Genomic DNA, 10852 nt, shown 5'->3' on the forward strand with positions numbered 1-10852 from the left:
GTTGAGACTTCTTTGGGATTCTACCCCCACCCCCACGAAAGTAACGCACAATCTCCCAACTCATTCAAGCAAGTGAAGAAAAAAACCAAAAAACACCCCCAGCAAGATCATTCAGGATGGGGCCAAATAATTATTCTGAGGGGGTGGCAAAGAATTTGGTGGTGGCAGTTCCAGCTTCAAGAAAGCCAGACTGAAAAGGAGACCTACAAAGGGGAAAATGGGCTAAAAAATATCTCACCATCCTTCCTCTACCCAGAGAGCAGCGAGATAAAGAAAAAATAGTCATCTGATTACACACAGGGTATATGTTTTTACACACACTTTTACACACATCTAGATATAGTACATGTAAAAATATATGCTATACATATGCCCATTCTCACCAAGGTGCTTTCAGTACACCGTCTGCACTGTGTGTATGGGCATGTATACATGTGTATGAATTAAATGTACAGGTACTACTAAGTGTATATGTGCATATGTACACATACATACAGGCAGGCAGCCTACCACCAGCTACCTGTGCCTCTTTGTACAAAACCCAGTCCTCCCACCCTGAAATACCGTTATGCTCTCCCCAGCCCACTTTGAAACAGGTCCCCCAGTGTAGCAGCTTCTTTCTCAAAAAGCAATTCAAGGGAAATTCTTTTGTAAAGGGAAGAGGAGAAAAACCAAAGTGAAGCATGTGTGGATGGTGCCCGGAGTTGCTCTGTGATCCTTCAGCTCCCCTCCTTTGCCTCCACTAGGGTACAGCTCTCCCGGGATCAGCCAGCCGAGCGCTGTCCCTTCCCCCTTTGCCAGCTTATTGCACATTCACGTCTGGGCTGCATTTCACCAACTCTGCATTCCATTCCACAGACCCTGTCATCCTCTCGCTTCAATACAACAGAGCAATACAAACCCCCTGCCCTGTCCCTGCCCACCCATGCTCCCCCACCCCAATACCCCATCAAAAGGAAAACAAAAAAAAAACCCAAGAAAGGCTGCTTGCTAGCAGAGTGCAACAGTAGTACACACTGAATGGGTGTTCTCTTCGGGAGCACTGGGGAAGAGAGGTTACTTCTAACACGGTAAACAAAGCCATGCAAAAGGTGGGATAAGGGGAGCAGAAGGAGGGAAAAAAAATAAAAGATGAGAAGGAAGAACAGAACTGAGGAGGAAGAAGAACACAGCATGGCAAGTGCTCAAGGCTTCATATTTTCTTATCCTCTTCTTGTAAACAAGCTAATAATTCTCATTAGATAGAACGAGTAAAAAGACTGAAGTTCCAAGTCGAGGGGCTGGAGTTTCCAGGAGTCTGTTCAGTCCATTCAGCAACACCACAGCCAGTGAGAAAAATGAGGGGTATTTTTTTCTTTTTTTTTTCTTTTTTTTTTAAAATCTTCATTACTTAAAGCTGAGAGAAAAAAAGCCAACTCAGGAGCCCTTTTCAAGGATGGCTCATTGTCTCTAGACTGAATAAATCACACTAGTTGAGAGAGAACCTTTTTTTTTCCTTTTTAATGACTTATAAAAACCACATGGTTCCTTCCTCTGCCCCTTCACTCAAAGGCGGGTCTGTGCCTCAGGTACGTAGATCTCAATGCTATCTGCGCTCTCCGTGGCCGAGTTCTGCCGGACAGACGCAGCCCGCTTGGCTGCCATCAGACGCTTGCGAGCTTCCTGGCGCTGCTTGTCTGAATCAGAGGCTTTGTCCCGGTTCAGCTGGGACTTGGACTTGGCTGGCTTCTTTGGCACTGGAGGGGGTGGTTTCTTCTCTTCCTTTAGGGAGACAGTAAGGAAAAACCCCAAACATAAAAATAAAAATGCACATACAGAAGCTTGCTCCCTGATCTGGTGGGGACTCTTATGGTGTGAGGGACCAAGCAATGAGATTGACTGTCAGGTGAAAGCAGCAGGAGCAGTTCTTGAGCAAGACAGTCATCAAAATCAGCTTCACCAGTTCCTACAAGTCTGACGTTTTGTATTTCATGGTACAGAGCCCTTCTGTGATGTAGACTAGAGTTTGCAGACTATGTCTGGCCCAGCTACAGGTCAGAGCAGAGCACAGGCAGCATGAGGACTGAACTTGATCTGGAACTGCAAATATTTTAATATGCCATAGCCCTCCTTCCTCCCCTCAGGGTTAGTCAGGCAGCCTGGCCCAGGGACACAGCCTGTGCTGCATTTTCAGAAGGTACCAGTAGGTGCTTTTTATACTACTCAGCCACCAAGAACAGTTAAAACCTCCTCACACAGTGCTTGTAACACTAGGGGCCTCTGCATCACTGCTTTAAGCACACACCACTCTGGTCTCTCTCCATAGTAACACTTTTCCCCCCTTGTACAAAATTGTTTCCACTATTACTCAAGAGGAATGGTCTCAGTGCATTGCAAGGCTATGCGATTATGGCTTTTACCATCTTAGACATCTCTGTTTGCAGATAGAAAGATAGCTCAGATACCCAGAAATGTCTGAGAGGTGCCCTGGCCGCTCTCAACTGCCCCACACTCACCTTTCTCTCCGGTGTCTCTGCCAATTGCCAGCTGTTCGCTTTCAGGTGATACAGCTCATCAAACTTCATGCTGATGTCTTCAATGGACAACTGCAGGAGATCCCAAAACCCGGCTAGGTCCTGGGCTGTGGGTCTGGGATTGGCATTAGGGTTCTGGAAGGGAAAAGCATAAAAACCCACCTTTCAGAAAGAATATACTGCTGACAAGCAGAGCAGGCAGCACAGCTACACACTGACCCCATGTAAGTCCACCCGCCTGACAACTGAAACATCAAGAACCCACAGGAGACACCAGCCCTAAATACACAGAGACACAATGCCATCATTTACAGTCAAAACTATTTCTGCAAAGATCAGGAAGCAGAGATCCTGGTGGCATTTCTCCTACAGGAGCCAGAAGAAGAATCCTGAAGAAGACACTCTCTGCAGCAGGAAGCAATAGCTCCCGTTCTCCCCAGAGCTTCCCCAGCCAGCGCTGGTCCCACAGTGGTAACCGCCAGCTGAAGGTCCCAAGCACATGGTTCAGAGCTAGAACATTGGTTTCTTAACACAGAGACCCTGATGTCATGGTGGGCAAGAATGGAAACGGACACAACGCGACGCAAAGCACAGCTGACACCTGGAGAACATCAAGCTGTATCGTGTTTGTGTGGCAAGGGTTTGGTAGCGGGGCTACAGGGGTGGCTTCTGTGACAAGCTGCTGGAAGCTTCCCCAGTGTCTGACAGCGCTGAGGCCAGCTGGGTACAAGATGGACCTGCCGCTGGCCACGGCTGAGCCCATCAGCACCAGTGGAGCAGCTCTGTGGTAACTTGCTTAAGAAGACAAAAAGAAACCTGTGCAACAACCTGCAGTCTTAGAGAGTACTGAGAATGTGAGAGAAACAACTCTGCGTACACCAAGGGCAGTGAAGGAGGGCAGGAGGTGCTCCAGGCACCAGAGCAGAGATCCTCCTGCAGCCATGGAGGACCCCATGCCAGAGCAGGCAGATGCACCCAAAGGAGGCTGTGACACCACAGGAAGCCCACACAGGAGCAGGTTTGCTGTCAGGACTCATGACCCTGTGGGGAACCTATGCTGGAGCAGTTAGTGAAGAACTGCAGCCCGTGGGAAGGACTCATGTTGGAGAAGTTCATTCAGAACTGTCTCCTGTGGGAGGGACCCCATGCCAGAGCAGGGGAAGAGTGTGAGGAGTCGTCCCCCCACGGAGGAAGGAGCAACAGAAACACCATGTGATGGACTGACTACAGCCCCCATTCCCTGTCCCTCTGTGCCCCTGGGAGGGAGCAGGTACAGAAATCAAGAATATAGTCAAGCCCACAAAGAAGGGAGAGGTGAGGGGAAGGTGTTTTTACGATTTTATTTCTTATTATCCTGCTCTGATTTGATTGGTAATTAATGTAACTAATTTCCTCAAATCTGTTTTGCCCATGACAGTAATTAGTGAACGATCTCTCCCTGTCCTTATCTTAACCCATGGGCCTTTCATTATGTTTTTTCTCCCCAGTCCAGCTGAAAAGGGGAGTGATAGAGCAGCTTTGGGGGACACCTGGCATCAAACCAGGGTCAACCCACCACATGAGCAAAATTACTTTTCTACATCCCCCCAACAAAACAATCTGAAAGTACCAGTATTTCTCAGGCTAGGCTGAAAAATTTTAAGTAGCTTAAGTTTCTCCCAAGAACAGAATTTTCACAGTTCTGAGACATCTGAATTGCCACCATTGGCTTGGATTGTCTCAGGAAAACATGGGATCAGATCTGAGCAACTCAGCATAGAGCATCAAAAGGAAACCTCAGCACAAAGCTCTGCTGCAAGCCTGGCAGCTGGTGGTGGAGCTGCTCATCTCTCAGCCATGATCAGCGAGCACATGCTCAGCACTTCACCCCCTCCTCCTCCTTCCCAAGTTTCTCTAAGTTTTTTTTCTGCAAGTAAAGCGGAATTCACCCCCGAGGAAGTCTGCAAAATCCATACCACGATAAAGCCTGAGGGGAAAAACAAAACAGATTCCCGCCCATCCCCGTGTTAGCCCTGTTCTGCTCTCAGCGAGGGCAAACCCTTGCACCATGTTCGATGAGATGTGATTCAAACAGTGCTTTGTGGCCAATGAGGGACAATCCTGCTGGGACAGTTTTACCATCCACCTAATCTACACGCAAAGCAAGCATGTTTGGAGAACAGAAGACTTTTCAAACATTCCCCTCTATGTGGCAAAACCCTGGTGGTTGACCTCAAAAAGCCCTTCAGAAGTAAGGAGAGAGGGGGGTTCCAGGACACACAGCAGTGTGGCTGGCTGACAATTCAGACCCACAGAGAGACTGTATCCAGCGTGCCCTGATCAGCAGTTCAAGAAAATTCCCCTCTGCTCACGTAAGCACCAAAAGGAATTGCAAACACTCATCCCCAAGCAGAGCACAGCCCAAGAACTGCCTGTTCAGAAGAGAGGTTGAGGTGATCAGCCTCCCTCACCTCCGCGTTCATCCCGCAAGGCATGGTGCTCAGGCTGTGGGCTACAGCTGCACTGGCTCTGCTTTGAGAGCAACAGCAGCCTGTTAACATCTGATCATGTTCCTGTAGTGGTGTTGAAATAGATACATCCCCACCTCCCAAAAACCAGGAGAAAGATTCAGACTCACCAAGTTTTGTTCACAGAGGCCGTGGAACTGCTGGAACTTCTGTGACATTAGCAACTGTGCACTGCCCACTGCACTCAGGACTTTTCCTAAGACTACAGGGGAAAGAAAATGGAAGAGACCTCAGTTGAACAGACTATTACATGCAGCAATGAACTCAAGTGCTTCTTGAGCAAAGAAACGCTCCTGACTCATTAGAAAAGGAGTTTCAGAGACCCCCAAGGAACTGACTGCCCTCAGGGAAAGAAGATGTATTGAAACTGCAATCTACACCTGTCTTTGCCATCTATTATTGCTCCATGCCAAAACCAGGCCAGACAGAACACTACATCAGAGTTTGCAGAAAGTACCTTAAACTGCTTCCAGGCCATCGGACGAGGCACCAGCACAACCTCACTGAGCAGATCTGCTGGCAGCTGCTTGCCAATCACAACCTGCCCTTCTGCTCACGCAGGAGGCAAAGGTAGCAAGGGGCAGAACTGTCGCCAACCTCCATTTACCAGAGGGGTTAAAACACTGCCAGACGACGGCTTTTAATGCCCAGGACTTCATGCTGCTCTTAGTGAAGCCTCTGCGTATGGCAACATTCCTCTGCTCATTAATGGAAAAACACTGGAAGGGCTTTTCCCTCCCAAAGGCAGGGCTGAGAGACACAACCAGACCCTGAACAGGGATGAATCAATTCCCCTTCTCCTCCCTGTCTGCTGCTGCACCTTCTAAAATCAGTTCTGAATGTTGACAGCTCTTGGTGGGACCGTTGTAAGCTGGGCTCTCTCTGTACCCACCAAGTTCTGTTACAGAACGTACTAGGAGATTGCTCTCAGAGGTCACACATATAATGCCACACTGCTCTTGGTGTCTTTTCTGGCCAGAGCACTCTTGTCACAGGCAAACCAAGGGCATCCCCCGAGGCAGGGAAAGCCCTGGCACTGCCCGCCAGCTTGGCAGCCAGCGCAGCCTCTGGGTGCGACAGATTTAGAGATGAGCTCCCCCCAGCCCTAGCAGTGACAGTGAGCTATAACTGAGTCTTACCATTACTTCACCTTTCTCAGGTATCAAAAAAATAAAGATCAACCTCACTCCAAACAGAGATCCCGCTCTCTGCGGCCTTGTCACCCTCTTCTGTCACTCTCCGTGCACTCTGATTTTTCAATGCAAGCAGCACAGGTTTTGCCAACTCATTTGACAAATAATGGAACAGTCCCAGCCCAGTTGGGATTGAATCCAATAAAATCAAGTGGCATTGTGTTCCCTGTGCACATGCTTTTGGTGTATTTACCGGAAATTCAGTGAAGCTTTCCCATATGAAGAAACCTCCTCTTTGCTGTGAAGACAGGTCCACGGACTCAACAGACCAAATGAGTTCAGAAGTCATGTTCATTCTGCCCCACTGCCAACTAAGCGTTCACCTAGCTGCCCGCTTGAGTACAGGGCAGGGGGAAAGATCCCACAGCCTCCCTGAAAGCAATCCATTCAAGCTTTCAGCAGTTTCGAATGGTCAGAAGCTGCAACATCCCCTGAAAGTGTTCTGTGCTGCACACTATTACCCCATCTGCTAGAGGAAGTTACCTCATCCCTTCCAAAGCAAAAAAAAAAAGTTCCTTGTCCCATACTCATCCCTATGTTCTGTCTCTGTGGGCTATCAGCCATTTAACAGCAGAAAGCTGATCCAATACTCAGTTACAACTCTTTCTCAAGGGAAGAGCTGCTAGGATGCTACAGTGTAGTGTCCAGAGGCTGGTACCACCTACCTTCTTCAGAGAGATTGTTCTCTTTGGTCTCCTGGTCCATCTGGCGGCACCAGCCTTCTAACCGCTCCGTTTCTGCCTGCAGCAGCTTCAGAAACCAGTACCCATCCCGCCGGCAGGCTCCTGGCTGTGTGGGTTCTGATGGCGAGGTGGAGGATGTCTCAAGCCAGGGGTCAGGAGGAGGGAGAGAGGAAGGCTCCAGGGCTGGGTCATTGTTTTCTCCATAGGAGAGGTTTCTCTTGATCTGTGAGAGCTTAGCTGGTTGCCTGGTAGTGGCATCAACACCAACGGAGTTGTTGTGCTGGGGGCACTCAGCAAGGCTTCTCTCAGATGATTTACAGCTAGAGTTATTAGGTTCCTGTGTGTCAGAGTCTGTGTCCTGTTTGGAGGACATGCTGCGAGAGTGGCTGTTTCTAGAGAGACGAAAAGCCAAAATCAAATAGCAGAACGCAGCCTGGCTGGCCTCACACACTGCCAGTGGAACACACTTGTTCATTATGCCTGGAGCTGAGCCTCACCCTGCCCGCCCGGCCCCTCCTCGCACAACACACACCACACGTTCAGACAGACAAAATTATAAGGTTGCCTGCTTACTGCAATCGGCCGTTCAGATGAGAGGACTGACGCACCTCTATAATTACATCTTGGGACCTTTTTTTAATTTCAAACTCCCATTGATTTGGCTCTTTACAGCACAGGTGGGTTTTTGCAGTGGGTGTGTGCTGTGGAGGAAGAGCTCTCCATGGGCCCCCATTCAACACCACCCACATGGGAACAATGAAGGGGAGACAGTCTAAGCCAAAGTGAGGGAAGCACAATTCAAAAGAAAGGAAACTACAAAAGCTTGCGTCTTTCACTTACCGCCACTCGTCCTCTACCTGTACCCCGATGGACTGGAATTTGGTGGCTGGCGGAGGAGGCTCCTCTTTTGCCACTGGCTGAAGGCAGTCAACCTTATTAAATGAAAAAAATACAGACAAAAACAGACACAAGAACTTGCTGCTGGAATTCACGTTAGTAGACCAGGAGTGCTGCACACGCACAGCATGCTGACACCACACGCCAACTGGAAGGTTGTCTTAGGAGAGGCACAAGGTCTGCTCCACTTGAGCATCAAGGCCGTATCCTGCCGGGCTGCTGACAGGTACCTGCTCTGAGAGCACCGGGCTCTGCCCTCTGCCGCTGTTTGCATGGTTGGGGCATTCTGGGGAAGGGCTGCGTGCCTGTGAGGGACCTGCTCCACCTGTAGGATCCGGCACAGGCAAAGGCCAAGAGATTCAAGAGAGGGCAGCGACCTGATTAAGACTGACAGCAAAGCCCAGCTTCCTCTCTCCCAGGGACTGACACCCTCCACAGCTCTGGGTAAAGAGGGTTAGGAGGTTTTAGGAAGGAAATTCAGGCTGTGGGGCAGGTGGCTTGGGAACCAGCTCAGAAAAGGAAGAGGAGAAGAAGGCAGGCAGCCCCTCCAGTGGGAGTTCTCCTGCCTTGCGGCCCATTCAGCATGTGTTTTGCCCCACCAGCCCTGCAGAAAAGCCTTTACTATCACACCTACCTCAGTGCACAGCCAGCCTCACAGTAAAGCCGGTGGAGAACTTACTCAGCACCCACACACATGGTGGCCCAAAGCCCAGATCCTGCACTTGGACTTGCCAAGTGCTCAAGTTCCTATCTGTGGGTAACAGCACTGAACCAGTACTTTGGGACAGCACAAGCGCTCGCAGCAGGCAGCCATCTGTAACTGGGAAATCTGGCCACAAGGAGAGCCTACAACTGCAGATGACTTAAGTTTTGCTGAATAAAGCATGGACTTACGCCACTCGGTTCTCATTTGACTATATAATCAACAGCTCATTTCCATTGATTTTCACTGAATTAAATGCTTCCAGCAAGAGAAGCAGCAACCTGCTGGGAATACTGGACAGCAAGGAACTTCTCCCTCCTGCCTACAGCCCCGGGACCATTTTGCATGGCATCATCCCCTACTACATGAAGTCGAGCAGGAGGGCGAACCTCTCAGAAGAAAGTTGTCTGTAGAACCATGATTGTATTACTTAACATCAACCTGCTCTTTGCACAGGCATACCAGCAGCAAACAGCCTCTTTAGAGGGACTCACACAGTTAACAAGGTCCCACTGCTTTATGAAACATCTTAATTTTGTACTAAAAGAACTTAGTCCTTTCTGGGCTGTTACAGAAAGCTTCTGCTGTGTTTCAGCCCTGGGAACACAGGAGGTTAGTCTGACAAGGCGGTTAGTTTCTCTGGCTATTCTACATGAGTTCGGATGCACACCTGGTCACACAAAATGCACATGCTCAATGGATGGGTTAAGGACATTCCTTAGGACAAAGGAGAACAAACTATTCCATACTTGTATTCCTATAGATGACAGCTTCCTTTTGGGGATATTCTCCACTTTGGGCTCTTCGCTAGTCAGAGTCCCTTTGTCACTTTTCAAAGTTGCATTTTGCTGGGGTAACTCTGGAGTCTCTCTTGCTGGAGTCACGACGCTTCCCCTTGTCACACTGGGTGTCCTGGTGCTGTCCAAGCTGTCCGAAGAATTGCTGAGTCCCGACTGGCTGGTCACCTCGCTCTTGTGGTCCTGGCTGTCCAGGTAGGTGTCCTGCGCCGACTCAGTGCTGCTCTGCACAGTGACAGAGATGAACGGCTTTGATGTGGTCCGAGGTGGGACAGGAGGTGGAGTCTTTTTATATGCCACTAGGCATGATGAACCTGCAGGAATGGAGGTGGGAAGAATGGAGAATGCAAGAGACAGGTTGGGGAGAGAGAGACAGATACAGTAAAAGAGAGAAAAAGCAGGTCAGTCACACCATCCAAGAGGAGCCTCCAGGTAGAAGCTGGAGGCAGAAATGCAGAAACAGCCTACAGCCAGCAGCTCACACCGAGTAACCCAAACCAAAGCATAAGGGGAAGCGGAAGGCAGAGCCAGAGCTAGCTTGCAAAAGAAGTCAAAAGGAATACCATGATATGTGAAAGGCTGGAAATGGAGAAGAGGTACAGAAAAGCCTCCCAAGAATGTTACAGGGTTTGGCAGGTGTAAGCCTCCACAGTGGGGAAATTTTCTTTGGCTAAACCCTATGTTTTAGTGTCCTAGTACAGCCAAGTGTCTCAGCTCTTTGTCCCATTAGTTGACATGTTTCAGTGTCTGGATCAGGGTGGTGTTTTTTCCTATAAAAACGGAAAGAAGCCATAAAGTTTGTTAGATGCTGATGGTAGGAATGAACGTTTGTGAAGTACCTTAAAAACCTAGCTGCTAGGCATTAAAGGAGAAGACATCATCTGGATGCAGCAGCCCAAGAATGGCAAGGCTGCTGCTGCTCCATGTCCCCAGGTCCAACCAGTAGTGAGGCTGAAGATGCGTTCCCAGCAGGCACACAGAACAGGCATATCTGCTATACACGTACGTATGTGTACGTCACTGGCCACACAGGTCACAGAAGAGCACCCACATGAACACAGACAGCAGCACTGGTCTTATCCTGTTCCCATCTCTGGCTTGATAGGATGGAAGACCATTAGTGAAAATATATGCACAAGCTGGATCCTGCAGCAGCTCTGCTCAGGCACTCGGTCTGCCCAGTCCCTGTCCCCTGAGGCTGAAGTCCTGCTCCAGTGGCTCTCCAGGAAGGACAGACCACACCGGGCAGGGCATGGCCAGACAAGCGCACTGACCAGCCAACTACCCACATGCAGCTGACCCCTTTTATCCCCGTATCCCTATATTTCCCCACTCCTGTTCCTCCCCAAATCACCAAAACCCTTTTCTCGCTCCACCTTTGTTTTATCCCCTAAATATCACATTAAGTCCCCTGCAATCCCAGACTGCTTTTTCCCTGCACCCTACAATGTGTCCCAGCCCTTGGCAGCAACCTCCTTAGTGCAAAAGCTGATCTGGAAAGTTGCTCCCCGTGGCTACTGCTGAAGGGTGTCACCCCTCGACACCGGGGCTGAGGCTCT

At 49.5% G+C, this 10852-nt stretch overlaps 1 protein-coding gene across 1 annotated transcript; it reads right to left on the reverse strand.

Moving 5' to 3' along the window:
* Positions 1-1374: 1374 nt before the first annotated feature.
* Positions 1375-10056, reverse strand: DLGAP4 (discs, large (Drosophila) homolog-associated protein 4). The gene is made up of 7 exons (XM_010087616.1): positions 9857-10056; positions 9246-9607; positions 7737-7828; positions 6879-7288; positions 5131-5222; positions 2496-2648; positions 1375-1761 (listed from the first exon to the last, which is right to left on the reverse strand). The coding sequence occupies exons 4-7, from the start codon at positions 7267-7269 to the stop codon at positions 1546-1548; spliced, it is 852 nt and encodes a 283-aa protein (XP_010085918.1). The 5' UTR covers positions 7270-7288; positions 7737-7828; positions 9246-9607; positions 9857-10056; the 3' UTR covers positions 1375-1545.
* Positions 10057-10852: the final 796 nt, after the last annotated feature.

The sequence above is a fragment of the Pterocles gutturalis genome, unplaced genomic scaffold (assembly GCF_000699245.1).
Source record: "Pterocles gutturalis isolate BGI_N339 unplaced genomic scaffold, ASM69924v1 scaffold15076, whole genome shotgun sequence".
NCBI lineage: Eukaryota > Metazoa > Chordata > Aves > Pterocliformes > Pteroclidae > Pterocles > Pterocles gutturalis.